At 33.7% G+C, this 20,127-nt stretch overlaps 1 protein-coding gene across 2 annotated transcripts in view; it reads right to left on the bottom strand.

Moving 5' to 3' along the window:
- Positions 1-20,127, bottom strand: part of PKN2 (protein kinase N2) — a 131,585-nt gene that overhangs the window by 62,449 nt on the left and 49,009 nt on the right. For both annotated transcript variants that reach the window (XM_002917667.4, XM_034653822.1), the window contains exons 2-3: positions 19,035-19,335; positions 3,584-3,738 (exon numbers count right to left, since the gene is read on the bottom strand). In XM_002917667.4, coding sequence (XP_002917713.1) covers positions 3,584-3,738; positions 19,035-19,335 — 456 coding nt within the window. The remainder of the gene's footprint in view (positions 1-3,583; positions 3,739-19,034; positions 19,336-20,127) is intronic.

Raw genomic sequence — 20,127 nt, 5'->3', positions numbered from 1 at the left:
ATATCTTATAAGATAGAATCTCAACTGCTTAATTTTGTCCAAAGTACTTTATAATCTGGTTTGTCTTTCAATTATGCCACACCTCTCACTATACCTCACTCACTTAAAGCTTTACTGGTGGGGAACAGAAAAAAAAAAAAAAAAGGTCTTGTTGGAATCACCTGGAAGACTTTTCCCAAAAATAAATGTGCTTTTCTGGAGATTGAGATTTGTTTGCCCTTGCGGGCACGGCTTTCCACTGAAGATGACTGCAACTCTTAAAAGTGTATTCTACCTACCTCAGATATTAGATAAGAAATAAGTTGAGAGTTTCTGCTACAGCCATACAAAAGCACTTTCATTTCTTAGAATATGACATGCTATTCAATAGTTCCTTACTCTGTATCTGCTGGGTTTACCCATATCATCTTCCCTAAAAAGTAATTCCCTTTTAAATTCCAAATCATCCTTCAAATCTCATTTTAAGTAATGATTTCTTCTGGCAGTTAAGTGATTCTTAGCCACTGTTTCTAAAGTAACTTGAACATACACTATTATATATTGTAATTATTGACATATGATACCTCTTTTTTGGATAGTGGAGCTTTTGAAAGTAGGATATTATCTGTTAAGTACCTATTATGTTATAAGGCATTAACTTTATTACATTTATACTCCAGAGCCCAGCAAAATAGCTATCAAACTGTTAATTCTTTAACAAACTAATTAATATTCCACATAACTTCAATTTATAATTTCCCCTAATACCACAGACATACACTTTGACCTAATGAGAGGTTTAAAGATGANCCCAGCAAAATAGCTATCAAACTGTTAATTCTTTAACAAACTAATTAATATTCCACATAACTTCAATTTATAATTTTCCCTAATACCACAGACATACACTTTGACCTAATGAGAGGTTTAAAGATGAGAAATGAAAACAAGACCAAATCTAGACAGAAATAACTAGCAGGTCTCCTCAGAGACTATAGCAGCTGGACCTCTACCTGACCCCTTCTCAAATTAATAAATCCTCTATATTAAAAATAAATGGCTATTGGGATGCCTGGGTGGCACAGTCAATTGAGCATACGACTCTTGGTTTCAGCTCAGATTGTGATCTCAGGGTTGTGGGACTAGCCCCACATCGGGCTCCACACTCAGCACAGAGTCTGATAAAGTTTCTTTCTCCCTCTCCCTTTGCCCCCCCCCACTCACTCACTCTCTCTCAAATAAATAAATCTTAAAAAAAAAAAAAAGGCTCTTGGAAAATTATCTCCTGTTTTAGTAGGATGCTCATAGTTTGGTTCACTTTGGACCTGTGGTTATCATAAATTATCTATTTGTTTTATTTTTAATATTTCCATAAACCTGTTCGAATTGGGGGTGGAGTAGGGCATTTACAGACCATTTTGAGAATACAGTGAAACCTCTGGCCTTTCTCATTCATTCATCTATCAACATACACACTCACTTTTTCTCTACCTTCAAAGGGTTCATAAACCTCTCAATCTAATCCATCAACTCTGTATTTAAAAACTTTACTCCAGAGGGTGGTAGCAGGGTAAGTTTAATTTTTTAAAAAGATTTATTTATTTGAGAGAGAGAACGTGCAGAGAGAGAGAGAGAGAGAGAGAGAGAGAGAGAGTGGGGCAGAGGGAGAGAGAGTCCCAAGCAGACCCTGCTCTTAGGACCTGAGCAGAAACCAAGAGTCAGTGACGCAACCGACTACATCACCCATGCGCTCCTGAATAAACTTAATTTTAGAACACCCAGCATAATGATGTAGTCACAGTTCCAAGAATGTAGTCTTTGCCTTAAAACAAAAAAGTCCAAAATAACATTTGACAAAAGTGAAAAATGTTCAAAACTAAAGGTCAACACTAAAAATAATAACACAGAAAAAAACTCTACCACCCCATGAATGTTCAAAGTTAATAAAATATGCTATTAAATATCATATAAGTAACATATCAAGTAGAAACAAATATATTTCTCTAAGAATAATTTAAAAATTCATTTGAAATATGGCATATAATCCAATTTTCATTATTAAGCTTAAAAAAATCTTACTTATTAACATATACACATTTTTCTCTTTTCAGCATCTTCCCAGATTTCTTTGGTTGGGTAGGCAGGGTAGGGTGCATAGCTTCAAGTTAAAATTCTACCCCCTACCCCCCATTTCAAATTCTTAAATAAAACAAAACAAAATCAAAACACAACCTAGTAAATTTATTCTGAAATTACTTGGGAAGTATCTATTAAAATATGAAAGAAACAATTTGCAGAGGCAAGATCTTTTAATTAGTTGAGAATACCAAGGTAAATTTTATAAGTCCACCTTTCTAAGACTTTTTGGAAATTAAATTATAGAACCTTAGATTTGAAAGAATCTTTAAAATAATCTGGTTCAGTGGCTCCCAACATTTTCTCTTCTACATTATACCACAGAACAAGGACACATTCCTATTAGTAACAACTGCTCCCCATAAAATGATTTTTAATTACAAGTTATAAGCCCATTCCAGATTCCCCAAGAACCCACAGCTCTACTCCAAACAATCACTACCATTAGAATGTTCTCTTTCTATTTGTCTTCTCCTAAAAAACTGTCTGTAGTGATGGAAAACTCTTAGAGTTTAAATTTTTTAAAAATAACCTTTTTGTTTTAGGCCAATTTTAGATTCACAGGAAAGTTGCAAATATGGAGAGTTCCTATGTACCCTTTACTCATATAGCTAAATTTTTTCTCGATTGGTTTTGGTAGGAGTAAGCAATTTTAAAAATACTATTTTTTAAAGATGTTATTTATTTATGTGACAGAGAGACAGCCAGCGAGAGAGGGAACAGAGCAGGGAGTGGGAGAGGAAGAAGCAGGCTCCCAGAGGAGGAGCCCGATGTGGGACTTGATCCCGGAAAGCCGGGATCACGCCCTGAGCCGAAGGCAGACGCTTAACAACTACGCTACCCAGACGCCCCAAAAATATTATTTTTTAAATAAGATTTTATTTATGTATTTGTGAGACAGAGAGAGAGAGCGTGTTCACAAGCAGGGGGAGCAGCAGGTAGAAGGAGAAGCAGGCTTCCTGCTGAGAAAGGAGCCTGATGTGGGTCTCAATTCCAGGACCCTGGGATCATGACCTGAGGTGAAGGCAGATGCTTAACTGACTGAGCCACCCAGGCGCCCCTAAAAATATTATTTTAAAAATTATTTGTTTCTAATTTGTTTTATTGATAATACTTTCAAATTTGAAGGCTAAAATGGTCTTAAAAATCACAATACAGTGCTTAAACAGCAAAATCACAGTAAGCGCAATAATGCAAAAACTGTGGTACTACACAGACCATGGAAATGATACTTGTTTACAGTCTAAGAACTTAAAGAAGAAGGCAGAGCACTTTGTTTGACCTCAGCTGTGAGCATGCACATCAGACAACTCACATTTTTCAGCCCTCTGTGCATGTCCACAAATGACTGAAAGTGCCACAAGTACTGATGCTGGGTTTATAAATAAATTTTATCAGGTGAATTCACACATATGGAATCTGCAAATAATGAGGACTGACTGTATACACTTACATTTATAGTACTTACCTTTGAAGATCCATTTGAATACATCTGTATCATGTTCTCTGCACCTTGTTTTACTTTAAGTTCTATATCCAGTTGTTTTTGTAAGGCCATCAATCTATTATTGCTAGTGGAACAACGAGGGTCACTGCTGGGAGTATCTGGAGTCCTTGGGCAATCTGTAAATTAAATAGTATGTTAAAATTACTTACTACGACCAACTGCTGCTTAAAATTAGAAGTTAATATTCTCAAAGAATAAAGAATTACAGGGTTTGAGATGAGCTTAAAGTCATTTAAATGGAATCTCCTTATTCTTACAGATAATACAAGAATTTAAGCCAAGAAAATGTTCAAGTAGAGTTGCAGGATCATCTGCCAGGGATACACTGAGTCTGAAACTGAATTAGATCATTGCCCCAAGTTTTCCCAACATTATCGTGTTTAAATTAAATAATTTGACTCGTCTATTTAACAACTGAACTAAATCTTCACTTATACCTGAATGGTTAGAGAAGAAAGCATATTTAAACATTATACAGATTCCTCTAATGTAATTCTTTGTAAATAGAATATAATGCCAACATTCTTCATAGTAATAACATAAACATACACATTAAGGAGTTCACATTTTGTTTTCTACTAGGAGGATGTTCAGTCACAACGGAAAGTGTTTCAAGGATACTGACTGATACCACACTGCTGATAGGGAAATATCTAAAACCTCATGTCCATGGTTTCTCATAAAGCATACAGCGGTGCTTCTATTTTAAAATAAAAACAAAAACTTGGAACAAAACCTTCTAATTATTTTGGGTAATCCATTATTGTTGAAATACTTCTACTAATTTTACAACATAACTAAAATTCTTCATATTGAAATTCATCATTTTGTGTTTTATCTACCCTAGGTCCCTTGCTTATAAAAAAAAAAACCTAGAAGACTAGGGTACTAGACCTGATTTAGTTATAATTAACTTGGCAATCACTGGAAAATTGTTTAAACTGCAAGTTACTTAGACTTCACGCTTCAGAGTTAAGTGCAATAAAAGATGGTATGACCAACTGATTTTAATGAATGTTTTACATTTGGCTTTATATTCCTTTAAAAAAATTCATGAGTTTAAAAACAACTCAACATAATTTGTTAATTAACTTGCAAAAATACAGGTCTTACGCTAGACAGGGATATAAAATACCATTTTATCATTTATATACTATGTTACAAAGTGTAAGTGCTCTATAAACTCATCAATCCTCATAAACAGCCGTATAATGAGTATTATAGAAAAAGAAAACTAGGGCACAGAGTGGTTAAGGAACTGGCCCAAGGTCATATATCTAGCAAGTCAGTTCCATACCAAAGTCTACCTTACTAATTGCTGTGCTATGCTGCCTTTTTACCATTTAAAAACCTTGTAAACAACTATACTAGACTCTGCATGTATGCATACTTACATATCATAACAGTATAATTATACACACACAAATATCTATATGTATGCATATTAATCCTTAAAATAACTTTTTGAGACAGATATTATCCACATTTTACACATCAGGAAACAGGCAAAGTCACACAGTTACTAGCTGAGATTCAAATCCAAGAAAGGTTTCTATTGTAACTGAATTTCCCACATTATAAATGAGCTGCTTTGAAAGCTGATTTTATAGGTGATGTATTCTTATTAAAAAAAAAACTAATATAAGTATAGACGACTTTTCAGATCAGGCTCAAAAAAGAACTACTTAACATACTGTTATGGACAGAATGTTTATGTCCCCCAAATGCATATGTTGAAGCCCTAGATGTGATGGTACTGGAGGTGAACCCTCTGGGAAGTAATTAGATCATGAGGATGGTCTCTCTCTGTCATGTAAGGATACAGAGAAAACATGGTGTCTGCAAACCAGGAAAAGGCCTGTTACCAGAACTCTAACCCTGCTGGCACCTTGATCTCAGAGTTCCCAGCCTCCAGAACTGTGAGAAATAAATGTCTGTTATTTAAGCCACCCAAAATATGGTACTTTGTTGAAGTAGCCTGAACTAAGACGTATGTATCATGGTGGTTAAGAGTACCTAGGTTTGAATCTCAGTTTTGGAATTGCAATTTAGTATAAACAGTATAATACGGGGTAAGCTGCGTAATAGCTCTGTGCCTCATTGTCATTATTGTTAAACAGTAAAAATAGCACCAAGCTCACAGGGTTATTGTGATTTAATAAATTACATGTTAAAGAGCTTAGAAAAGGGCATGGTGCATAGTAAATATTCAATAAACACTTAGTAGTAGTCATTGTATGAAGTGTAAGCATATTTCCTATTGAGTCCATAAATGAATTGCACATCATAGTAATGACTAAAAAGTTAGGTCTATTCAGATCTTGTGAACAGTCAGGTTTTCTTCCTTNTTTTTTTTTTTTTTTTACATAAATGATACAAGACTCTTATAAGAAATTGAAATCACATAAAATTTGGCATATAAAGTTAATTTATAGTAAGCATATTTAAAAAAAAAGAACTGGGATGCATTCACAGAAGGCTCTCAGTTGAGAAAAGTGTAGAAATGTGTTTTTTGTAAAATAGCTGATCATGTTTAGCCTAGGGCGAGAAAGAGAAATGATTCTTGCCTAAATATTTAAATATTTGTCTATGAAAGAAGCTATCCACTTTCTATTTCCCCACAGGGTGAAGAATTAGAACAAATAGATAAAAGTAGTGATGATAAAAATTTTTATCACAGAATAAAGAGAAATTCCTTAAATTTTAAGTTATCTAACAATGAAATAGATTCCTTAAAATGTAATAAAATCCCTTGTCTCTAGAAGCATTTACATAAGAGCTAGATTATATTCTGTTAAAGAAGCTACATAAGAAATTCTTGCACGTTAAAACAGGTTGTACTAAGCCACTGAAAGATATATGGATTCTAATAGTCTGTGAATTTGTAATAATATTATAAAATCTAACACTATTTTTATGGAAAAGTATGTCCTCAGTTTTAATAAGGATTATAAGAACATAAGAAACAACATAATGATTAGGAGTCCAGGCTCTGAGGTCAGAATGCCTGGGTTAAAATCCTGTGGTTACTGCTTATTGGTGTGGTCTTGATCATGCACTTACTTCACATCTCTGTGTTGCAGTTTCCTCAGTCACAAATTGGGGGTTATTGTGAAGATAAAGCCTATATAGTGCTTAGGCCAATGTTTAGGGCTCAATAAAATTACATGTCAGGGCACAGTTAAGTAGCTGGTATTTCTGCTCGTTTAATTTTCAAAGGAACTCACAAAGGTTTGTAATATACAACCTCGCTTTACAAATAAAAACAACTAAAACTTAGAGAGATCAAGTAATTTGCAAAGTCACAAAAGTATATGCCAAGGCAGAAATTAACCTTAGATATGTCTAGTTTTATAAAGCCCACTTTTTACTCATTTAGAAATAAGAGAAACACTTTGCTATCCCCTCAGAGTTTGCCTATTTTTCCTTTTAACAAATTACTTTTCTTCTATCCAATTTCCTTTCTTATAGGTTATGGTAAATTACAGCATTATTAAACATATGGTTGCCAGTATATTTATTAAACACTTTTCTTCATGGTGAAACATATTTCAAAAAAGAAGTAACTGAACTCCCCATTAATGTTCGTCTCTTCTTCCAAAAAAGGCAATTTTTAAAAATTCTGTAAGATGAAATTATTTTTCCACTCTAAGAAGAGCAAATGTTGAAGCTATTCTTAAGAACATACTTTGCCACTTTAAAAAACTATACCCCTTAAGACTCATGTCAGATCTCCATTTGCTGCATCTATTTGCTATAACTACCAAACCAGCTTGGGGGGAGGGGGAGGGATTACAGGAATTATTTGTACTTCTAACCTTCTAAACATTACCATACAATTTGAAATATGTTATACAAAATTCAGTAACAAGGTTTTAATATGCCTGTATATTAGATCAAAAAGGTCCCAAATAAGTCCCATTTTCATAGCTAGGCATTAAAAGCTTTATTCTGACTAGCTAAGCTAACTTTCCATTACTGTTTTTTGTCAAATTTAATGTTTGCTTTAAAAAAAAGTTTTTCTATCCCCCAAAATGCAATGTACTTGTCTTCCTCCATACCACTGCTAACTCAGCTTAGGCATTTCTTTTTTCTTCCCTAACCATCTCCCAATCTGATCAGGTGCCCTTTCTAATATGTCTTCAAACTATATTTTCTTCCCTCCATTAAAATATATATTATACAGTATTACAATGATCTATTTTCATGTCTGTTTCCCCTCCAAGACTACAAGTACCTTGATTTAACTATTTTAATGGATTAGTTTAACAGCAAATTAGACACAGAAAAATAGCAGACTAGTACTGAAAAATAAATGAGGTGGAGGGAATAGAAAATGAAAGATTAAAAGGCACAGAGGGCAAAAAAAAAAAAAAAAATCTAAATAAACCTTACTGTGTTTCAGAAGAAAAAAAGAAAAAGGATTCAAAGACATTATGTGAAGAGAAAACGACAAATTTTTCAGAACTTATAAAATATACCAATCCATGAATTCAAGCTATCCAAAAAGTTCTGCACAGCAAAAAACAATCAAGAAAATGAAACGCAATATATAGAATGGGAGAAAATATTTGCAAGTCATCTATCTGATAAGGGGTTAATATCCAAAGTATATAAAGAATCCACACAACTCAAGCAAAAAAAGAAAAAAATCTGATTAAAAAATGGGCAGAGGAACTAAATAAACATTTTTTTCAAAAGAAGACATTCAATCCTCAAGGAGACAAGAGGCAACAAGTGCCCTTGAAGGCTGTGGTGATACAGGAACCCATGTATACTGTTGGTGGGAATGTAAACTGGTTTAGCAATTATGGAAAAACAGTATGAAGGTTCCTCAAAAAATTAAAAATAGAACTACCACATGATTCAGCAATTCCACTCCTGGGTATATATTTAAAGGAAATAAAACCATATCCAAGAGATATATGCACTCCCATGATTATTGAAGCATTTACTCACAATAGTCAAGATCTGAAAATAACCTAAAGATCCATCAATAGTAGTATGGATAAAGATGTGGGGTGTGTATATATATATGTATGTATGTATGTACACACACACACACACACACACACACAATGGAATATATATTATTCAGCCATTTGTGACATGGATCTTGAGGGCATAATGCTAAGTGAGGTAAGTCAGACCCAGAAAGACAAATACTGTATGGCATCACTTACATGTGGAATCTAAAAAAGCTGAGATATCATAAAACAGAATGTAGACTGATAGTTACCAGATGATGGGAGGTGGGAAAATTGAAGATGTGTTGTTTAAGGGTACAAACTTGGAACTGATAAATAAATACGTCCTAGAGATCTAAAGCACAGCAGAGTGATTATAAACAACAATGCTGTATTATAAACATCAGAGGTACTAAGAGACTAATCTTAATTGTTCCCACCACAAAAAAGATGACAATGATGTGACTTGATAAAGGTGTCAGCTAATGCTATAGCAGTAATCATATTGCAATATATAAATGTGTCAAACCAACATGTTGTAACCTTAAACTTATACAATGTTACATGTCAATCATGTATCAAGAAAAATAAATTAAAAAAATTTTAATACGGAAAATGCAGTTAAGCAATACTGACAGGATATTCGTAACCCTGAAAACATATTAGGAAAGAGAATAAAGTTCTAAGCTTCTGTCTCAAGTTAGTTTAAAAAAAAAATAGCCAAATCATTTCAAAGAGAACAGGAGAAAGTAAGTACTAAAGATCAGGGCAGAGATTAACAAAATAAAATCAAATACACAAAAGAAATCAGTAAAGTTTCGTGGGTTTTTTTTGTTTGTTGTTTTGTTTTTGTGATTTTTTTTGGGAAGGGGCAGAATAATAACAAGAGAAATCTTAGAAAAGTGGTCAAGGAAGAAAAATGGAGAACATACCAATATGAGGAATGAAAAAGGGAATGTTACTACAGATATATGCTGACTTTAAATGTGTAACATAGATATTATAAATTATGTCAATAAATTTGAAAATTATATTAAATAGAGAACATCTTAAGAAATTAATTTCACCAAAAGTAATTTTTTAAAAAGATAATTAGCTGTAAAATTTAAAGTGCTGGGACACCTGTGTGGCTTAGTAGGTTCAACATGCGACTCTTGGTTTCCTCTCAGGTCATGATCTCAGGGTTGTGAAATTCATGCTGGGCATGGAGCCTACTTAAGATTCTCTCTCTCCCTCTATCTCTCCCTCCCCCCCCAAAAAAAACAGAAACAAAAAAACCCACAAAGTGCTATGAGACACCTAAAAGAAACTAAAGAAAAAATATTTGTAATCTGTAAGGGCTAACTTCATACTCCATGCTCAATCTCCTCTCTTGCTTAAAATAAGAGGCAAGTTTAGGGTGAAAACAAAATCTCTCAGGCTCACTTGCAGAAGGCAGTACATGGTGTATGTGACCCAATTCCAGGGCGGATATGAGTAGACATCTGTCGCTTTGTTTTTCTGAGAATGCTTTTGCTTTTTTGATTAAGAGACTTGATAATCTCTCATCATCCTGGTGGAATAAAGCTTGGATTTTAATAAGAGCCCAAGAAAAGACTGTGGGGGAAACCTACAAATTGGGCAATGAAGTCAGAAAAAAAACTAATTAAAGACAGACAGCTAATAAGGTGCCATCCATAATGGCTGAATTAGGTGTTGACTTGTCTTTGGCTTGGGATGACTGTGGGAAAGGAGAATGGACATCTTTTAAAAATTCCTACTGTTCTCATCTAGGTTTGACACAGGAAATCACACTATCTACATGGTTCCCAAAATTTATTTTAATAGGCCCCAGGTTGATAATGCTTCCAGGAATCTTACCAAAAGAAATGCAAAGCAAATCCTCTTTGAAAAAATTCAGACCTAGAGAGGCACCTGGGTGGCACAGTCAGTTGGACAACCTCTTGGTTTTGCCTCAGGTCGTGATCTGAGGGTCATGGGATTGGGCCCATGTCAGGCTCTGTGCTCAGCACAGTCTGTTTGAGATTCTCTCTCCCTCCCCCTGCTCCTCCCACGTGTGTGTTCTAAAATCAATCAATCAATAAATTCAGACCTAAAAGAATTCCCACAGATAAAGTTCGAGTGAAAATATGCACACAACTAGAAATCACAAAGCTCAAGTAGAAAAAAAATTCACCCTGAGTGAGAAAAAAGCTACATGAGTAGCATGGCAAAAATTTCACTTATTGTCATTATCTTATACTGAATGTGAGAAAATATATTTAATATGTAAAACTAAATACAAAGGGTATCAAAAGAATAAGACAAGAGACTATCAAGAATCAACAAGATTAAAACAGAACTTCTAGTAATAAGAAAATATGTAGGAAGATAGGTAGGAGAAGAAAGGGAAGAAGAAAGGGGGGGTAGACAGAAGGGGGAATGANATAAAATAAAATAAAATCAATCAATAAATTCAGACCTAAAAGAATTCCCACAGATAAAGTTCGGGGGAATGGGATAGGCTGGTGATGGGTATTAAGGAGGGCACGTATTGCATGGTACACTGGGTGTTATACGCAAGTAATGAATTATGGCACTTTACATCAAAAAATAGGGATGTACTGTATGGTGACTAACATAATATATTAAAAATATTATTTAAAAAAGAAAATATGTAATAGAAATTAGAAATACAATATATGTGCTCAATACAGAGGTAGAAAAGAGTATTAGAGAAATGGAGATAGATCTGAAGAAATTATCATGCATCTAATTGGAGTTCCAAAATGAAAGAGTGGAGGGAATAAAAGATGTGCAATATTCAAAAAAACCAAACAAACAAAAAACCCAACAAAACAAAACCAGGGGCTAATTTCCCATAATTGATGAAATATGCAGATTCAGGAAAGTAGAAAAAAAATAAAAGGATAAAAATGTGGGTAATTAAAAACCAATGACTATATAAAATACTAATTAGATCTAATTTGTGGAACTGAAGATAAAATGACAGAACCAGAATATGGACAATGGCATATAAATTAAGTGGAGTTAAGCAGACTGGAGTTACAGTATTCTAAGTCTGTTGTATGGTATGGGAAGAGGGAACACCATCCAGAGTCTAGTTGATAAACAGAAACCATGCTAGATACTTTGAACAAAGGGAATTTAACACAGAGAACTGATTACATCATATGTATCCAGGTACTATACAAAATTGTAACAAAATTAAAGAGCTCAGAAGTCAGGTGTACTGCTTTGGAAGTCATCAGAAAATATGATGTGGCTAAAATGTCCCTAGGGTTGAGATTTTCCAGAGCCAGAATAATGAGTAAAAACTGCATTTGTTAGTAGTTTTGCCAACATTGTGTAGAGCAACGGATATGCTGTTTTTGGTGCTTTTAGTAATTTTTCTAAAACCACAACTGAGTAGTTGGATTCCAAGATGAATGAGAGTTCTAGAACATAGGAGCAATCCAGCTTAAAAGGTTCCTGATTACTTAAGTCCAGCCTTAAACTGGTTCCTTGGTTCTTCTGGATGTATACAATAATGTAGCTGACCCTGGGTCTTCCCAGGCCCAAGAAAGCTTCCTCAGACTTTACTTACCTCCAACAAGAGGTTTCATGTTCAGAATTAGAAGAGTTTAGGTGCTCATAATTGACCTTTCATCAAGTTATTAAAACACCTTATTCACAAAACACCTGAGAAAGGGCATATATAGTCCATCCTCCAGGTTATACAAACGAGAAAAACAAGTCCTGGAGGGGAGGCAAGTGGTATATAACCATAAAACTAAATAATGGTCCAACCTGGACTAGATCTCAGATCATATAATCTTTGATCTTTATTTTATAAGCAGTTTACTCCCAGCGCTCAACATTCATGAAATGGTACTCGTACAGCCAGGATGTCTGCTTATGAACAAGGGCTATTTATTTACTGCATTAAAGAAAAAATACAAGAGGAAATATAGCTGAAGTAAATCTAGCCACATTTAAATCAATCAAAATAATACGCTAAGGCACTAGCTTAGTATTTATCTCCTTCACAAATTTCCATCTAAAGTCTTAGCTCCTGTTCACTTGCCAACATTCAGGTTTTCACCTGGTACTTATAAACTGATAATTTAAGAATAAACTGCTCCCAGGATGCCTGGGTGGCTCAGTCAGTTAAGCGTCTGCCTTTGGCTCAGGTCATGGTCCTGGGATAGAGTCCCGCATCAGGCTCCTTGCTCAGCAAAGAGTCTGCTTCTCCCTCTGCCTGCTCTGCCTGCCACTTCCCCTGCTTGTTCTCTCTCTCTGACAAATCAATAAATAAAATCTTAAAAAAAAAAAAAAAGAACTGCTCCAGAATCTTGCCATGTGCTACAGTTTTATTAACTGTTTATATTTCCCCCCCAAATTGAGCTTTTGTGTTTAAACAGATATGCTTAACTGAGGGCCTCAGAGGGGAGGGGGTGGGGGAATGGGATAGACTGGTGATGGGTAGTAAGGACGGCACGTATTGCATGGTGCACTGGGTGTTATAAGCAACTAATGGAATCATCGAACTTTACATCGGAAACCGGGGATGTACTCTATGGTGACTAACATAATATAATAAAAAATCATAAAAAAAACCCCAAAACAGATATGCTTACCCTTATATAGCCATCTGAACCTGCTCAGACTATAATGAATGCTCACTTACTATTCATGGATGCTTAATCAGTTATTTTGGTTATTCAGGATGACCTCTGGTATAGGTCATCAACTAAAGTAACATTGCTGAGATCTTCTATAACTAGTACAACCTCAGGTTTAGCTTTCTTAATATTTTACAAAAATAGCACAGGTAAGATTGTGAACTGTAACATTATTTAAGGTTAAATAAGCAACTTAGGAATTAAAAATTTCCAAATTGCTTGTACCTATTACAGCTTAATGTTTGAAAACTGCACATTTATCCCCTGGTAGAGAAGACTTCTTTATTCTGTATGTAACTCTGTACCTAGGGCATGCACAGTTCTTTAATAAATTCTCTTAAAGATGGTGCTACTTTATTTTTCTTCTTTCCTACCTCTGATTATAATAATGTGTATCATTAACCACTATACTCCTGTTAGACTGGTTAAAAAATATATTAACAATACGAAGTGCTGGAGAGGATGTGGAACAACTAGAGCTCTCATGTATTCCTGATGAGAATGAAAAATGATACAGCCACTCTCAAAAACATTTTGGGAGGGTTTTTTTTTTAATTTCTTTTTTTATTTAAAGTTTTTATTTAAATTCTAGTTAGTTATCATTATGGTAAAATTGGTTTCAGGCACAGAATTTAATGATTCATCACTTACTTATATATAACACCCAGTGCCCATCATAACAAGCGCCCTCCTTAATACCCATCACACATTTAGTCCATCCCCAGCCCACCTCCTTCCATCAACTCTGTTTGCTCTATAGCTAAAAGTCTCTTATGGTTTGCTCCCCTCTCTCTTTTCCCTTCATCTATGTTCATCTGTTTTGTTTCTTACAATGTTAGACATACTCTAACATATGACTTAGCAATCACACTCCTAAGTATTCACTACAGTGAACTAAAAACATGTTCACACAAAAACCTGTTAATAGGTAGTTATTGCAGCTTTACTAATAATTGACAAAAACTAGAAAAACCACCTTAAAGTTCTTGGTTAATGGATGAATAAGTTGTGGTTAACACAGAGAACTGATTACATCATATGTATCCAGGTACTATACGAAATTGTAACAAAATTAAAGAGCTCAGTAGTCAGGTGTACTGCTTTGGAAGTCATCAGAAAATATGATGTGGCTAAAATGTCCCTAGGGTTGAGATTTTCCAGAGCCTATTTAACAGACTTACTACTCAGCAGTAAAAAAGAATGAACTATTGATAAATGCAAAAATATGGATGAATCTCAAAACGCAATTCTCTGAAAGCATTCAATCTAAAAAGATTACATACTTTATGATTTCATTTATATGACATTCTTGAAAAGCAAACAATTGTGACAGACAATGGACCAGCAGTTGACAGGGGATATGGAATGGGGAGAGGGTATAGACTACAAAGAAACAGCCCTGTTCCTTTTTCTAATTGTGGTGGTTAGATAAACCTGGTGTATATTAAAATTTATGAAATGGTTTACCAAGAAAGAATCAATTTTACTGTGTATTAGCTTTTTTTAAAAAGTGTATCATCAAAGAATTTAAGTGTTAGGAATCTATGAATCATGTAACCTCATGACTTGAAAGATGAGGAAACAAATCCAGGGGTGTTCAAAGTGACTTGCTAATTAATGATCACAATTATTTAATGGCAATCCTCTCATTAAGAATTCAAAGCTTAATATAAACCATGTTTACCTCAAAACGAGAAATTCAGTCAGAAATAAAAAAATATGTGGAATTACATAATAAAACAGGCCACAGATTTCACATTGTGTTTTAATATATATAAAATTCAACTACAATTGCTATGCCAAATTTAGGTGGACAGGCCAAGAGTACAAAAAATTAAATTCTTACTTCTATTCAAGAAAGACTTCATAAACTGCACCTTAGTCGTTAAGAAAGAAAACTCCTTCAATATAGTTATTATCTCCAGAATTTAGCGGAATTTCTAAGGTTAACTCTAAAAAATTCCAATATTATTAGTTGTTTACTAAATCAATATTTCCCTTCTGAATATTCTAGATATTAAAGAAAATATCCACTACTTCAAAAGGTAAAAATCAGTCTAAGTTTGGTGGAACATGAGAAAATGGAAATAGGAAGAGGTATAAGAAAAGGAAATAAGATGTACTCAGCTATCAAAAAAGAACGATTTCTCAACAATTGCTGCAAAGGAAATAAGATGAAAACAGAGGGGCTTGTACTATACAAATTACTAGCTATACTTAATAAAATATGAGACATATTCTTCCCCTCCTCTTTAGGGATGATACACAAAAGTTTAATATTCAGGATACTGGTTCTTTCCCAAATATTTCCATTTGGAGTCTCAGCTGTCAGCTAAGACTTAGATTACCACTCCACTTTACAGAGATCCAATAATCTTTTTCGTAAGGTGCATTCAGCCTCATCTAACCATATCTTCTTAATTTCTATGTGGGATGATAATAATACCGATGAGACTATCTTAAAGTATATGGAAAGTAAACACGGCACAGGCATGAAGAAAACATCAAAAAAATTAATTTCTTGCTACTCTGAAGAATAAATGAACACTCATATATTCTACCAATAACAGTCCAAAATGATCAGATCTTGATATCATAATATGCAACATTTCAGAGAGTTTTAAAAGTCTTCAAGTTTATCTGATAAAAATCCTTATTTCACAAATAAGAAACTAAAGATTAATAAATTATTGCAAAGGTGAATTAAGAGCAGGTCTCCTAACTATTTACATAGTAATTATTCATACAATGCAGACTTAAATTTTGTCCCTCTTTCCTTGAATCATTCTGCTTGCATACCCCCAAGATGAGAGAAATTACCTAAACACTTCTGTTATTAACCCACATACTTTAGAGACTGAAGCAAAGAACTATGTCCTTGAATCTTCTTGTCAGACCTAATCTAAAATAAATGATTTTGTTTACTTTAATACACAATATAAAACACATACAATTTTATGGCAATCTAATCTAAAATTAATGCTGAACTACCATTAATCCTGCGTTGTTGTTGCTTTTACTTCTGTTAAATAAGTAGTGAGGAAAGAAGAAAAAAAAAAACTTATTACCAAGTTGTGTGAATATGCCATTTGCAAAGAGAACTTTTTTTTTAATAAACTTAAATTTTAACAAAACCGTCAGGTTTATTCCACACAAACGTAAGCATTAAGAAGTTACAGTAGAAAGTTACATTTCATATAACATTTGCCCTGCAATTATAAATAAATAAAATTCAGTATTAAAAATGATAGCAAAGGGGCGCCTGGGTGGCTCAGTCAGTAAAGCATCTGACTCCTGACTTTGGCTAAGGTCATGATCTCAGGGCTGTGAGTTTGAGTCTGGCATTGGGCTCTATGCTGGCTTGGAGCCTGCCTAAGATTTTCTCTCCCCTTCTCCCTTTGCCCTAACCACCCCCCCCGCCCAACAACCTGGCTTGCACGTTCTAGAAAGAAAAGAAAAAAAGAAAAGAAAAGAAAAGAAAAGAGAAGAGAAGAAAAAAGAAAAAAGAAAAGAAAAGAAAAGAAAAAAGAAAAGAAAAGAGAGAAAACAAAGATCAGTAAAGAAGATTTCTGATTTAACTTAAAACTTTTTACTCCAGGCTTTGTTCCCCAAGTTGTTAAATTTTTAAAGTACTATGATAAAGTCTATTTTGGTACTAATTATAAGAACTTATACAAGATTTTTATTTGGTTTCTTTTTCTTTTTTTGAGATACACAACTAAACAGCTACTATATTCTAGGCTCTATGATAAGCCTTGAAAACAGGTGAATAAAAACATGTCCTTACCCTCAAGGAGCATGTGGTTTAGTAAGCGATTTAAACATGTACAGAAGTAAATTACAAGGCAACATGATACAACAATGAATGTACAAAGTAGAACAAAGAAAGATAATCAGAGGAAGCCAGGAAACATTTCACAGTGATATCCAATATACTAGGTAGACACCTATATATACAGTGGTTGCCTAAAGCCAGGGATGCAGACTGCAGATTGAGAATTAATGTATACAAGAGCACCACTGAAGTGATGGAAATGTTCAGGGTCCCCTGGTTGTGGTGACATTACCTGGGTGTATCCATTTGTTAAAACTCATCAAATCATATACTTAAACTACGTGTATTTTATCATATTTAATTTATACTTCAGTAAAGTTAATTTTTTAAAAGGACTGCGGAAACCAAAGGGACTACTCTCTGTGTGGGGCAAAAACTCTCAATATTCGCATGATAAGGTAATTATCAGTATTCTGTGAGGAAAAAAATGTTTTCTCTAAATAAACAGAGTTTAAAGCTCTAGAGCTGTTTCTTATTTTAGACTTCTCCTAAAGAAGTAATGGGCAAAAAATGCAGAGCTCGGCAGAGTTCCAATAGAACAGGCTATTTCTAAGTTTACATGATATTGCTAAGAAAAGCATTTTCATAATACGAATTTCCATGTATACGTAATTATTGAATGTGTGGGTGAGAGAATACTAGATGAGTTGAGTTCCTAGCTAACTTTGTTATTCTGGGAAAATTAATTCACATCTTTGGGATTATTTCAGCTCTAAAATAAGAAAACTGGTTTCTCCATGATTTCTGTCATTTTTAAGATTCAATTCTTCTTACAAGGTTGAAATCTCTACATAGAGTGTCTCCAAATGAAATCCCTAAGGTTAAGCCCCAGATGTTGAAACTGATGCATTAAGTTTTATTAAGTACACTATCTGAAGTATCTTCTCCAATTTTTTAGATTGGTAATTTGAGATTCTTAGCCACATTTATGTATTTTCTTGATCAAATTTAATTTTGCTTGTATCTGTTATTTCTTATTAGCTAATCACACAGATACTTCTAAAATGACTACGGTGTTGGATATATTACTGTACATATACCACTCCTTTACTCTGTGAATGAAGGTTATAGAGATCACAAACCTTGCTCAAAATATCATCTTTGCAAAGACAAACTATTAGATAAATGTGTCTTATATGATCTTTTTAAGTAAAAGGTTTTAGAAAGAATGCATATATAAATGGATAAATACTAGTACAAACATGGAAATTTTTCTTCTGGAAGGATATACAACAAAAAGTTAGTAATGCTACCTTTAAGGAAAGAGCCTAGGTGGAGAGAGGTAGTTTTTCTATTTTTACTTTCTGTACCATTGAAAAATTTCCAACACGAACATTTGTTAATTCCACTGTTTAAAAATCTTAGGTTAGACTTATAGGTTATATTTTTCTTTTCTTCTCTATATTTAAGAAAAAAAATAATGTTTGGTTTTTAAAATTTTCTTCTTCCTTTTCAAACAATATGCCTGGTGGCTTAGTTGTTAATTCAGTTGCTTAGAGCACACAGAACAAAGGTCATAGGTTTGATTAATCATGTTTTTGCAAAGAATAAAAATATCTCTCGGTAACAGAATACATTTTTAACTTTAAAAAGTCATCTGGCAAACTCGTGTTGGTGATCACAAGGATGAATCAGGTAAGAGCATGTGGTTGACTCAATACAAAACATTAATCTTGGAAAATAACTCTAAGTGATGTCTTACTGACAGAGGGTAAGCCAGTAGACAGCAGTGCTACTCATCTCTAAGTAAACATTTCAATTTTCATGCCTATCAACTCGCTGCACTTCTGAATAGAACAGAAACAAGACCTTAACAATCGGAGAAAATACAGTCCCTGTACTTTCAGAAAAGCTAAAAATGGTTATGTCACAAAGCTTATGAATTTCAAAGATGATACAATTCTTACTAATATACTATATAAATATCAAATAAAATACATATATACCTGTAACATCTTCTGGATCTGAAACAACAATATGTGCATTTAATTCCTGTAGCTTGTGATGCAGTTCTTCTAATTTTTTATTTGATTTTTTCAAAATGTTGTCCACGTAAGCCAAACTTTTTTTATCTGTTGTGACTTTCCTCAGATTTTCAGCTCCTTCTTTGATTTTCAGTTCTTTCCTTATTTCTCTCTTGATTCGATCCTTGATATCATCCAATTTCTGTTGCACCATTGTATCTGAAAAGTCTAATTTCTGAACAGCACTCACATTCTCAGAAAATGGAAGACTTCGGGAATCTCCCTACAGAAAAGAAATAAACATACAAATGTGGTAGTTTAGGAAAGTTAGTTGCTCAGTAACATGTAAGAGCAAAACTATGTATTCAATGATTCTTTATTAAGCACATTTTATTATTTCCTTAATAAGCAACAGACTAGTTACCTTTATTATTACCATACAAAATTCTAAGTTCAAAAACTCTGCTCACTCACTAAATAGCATTATTTGACAAACTTAAAGTAAACACATCTACACACAAAGGCATCTTGGGGTTCTATAAAGACAGTGGATTTCTGATATCCTATGAACCCAAGTTAGAGCCTAACACCTACACTGTGACTTGTAAGCAAGTTATTTAATCTTTCAAATATTCAGTTTAATCATCTATAAAATCTACATAATACTGCCACCTTTCAGAGATATTGTGATAATCCAAAATATTTTATGTGAAGGTCCAAGCACAATTCTTGGCCCACTGTACAGTTACTCAATAAGTGATTATTATTATTAAATTCCATACAGAAGCTACAATTCTATTTGATCTTCTATAAAAAACCTCTTAAAAAACTAATATTGGCAAAAATAAAAAAGTAATATCCTTATGACCACTTTTTGGGTAATGAATAAACGCACCGGGATTTGGAAAGACTATATTCAGAACTCTATATAGTTCATGGCTAACAATCCCAATTGATAACTTGGGTGACTCATTACAAAAACATCATTACTAGAAAATATGTCTCAGTTATGTCCTACTGATAGAAGCTAAGATAATACACAGTACCAGTTATTCATCTTAAAATAAAAATGAGG

This window comes from Ailuropoda melanoleuca, chromosome 2 (assembly GCF_002007445.2).
Source record: "Ailuropoda melanoleuca isolate Jingjing chromosome 2, ASM200744v2, whole genome shotgun sequence".
NCBI classification, from domain to species: Eukaryota; Metazoa; Chordata; class Mammalia; order Carnivora; family Ursidae; genus Ailuropoda; species Ailuropoda melanoleuca.
This window is presented reverse-complemented; position numbering and strand designations above follow the sequence as displayed.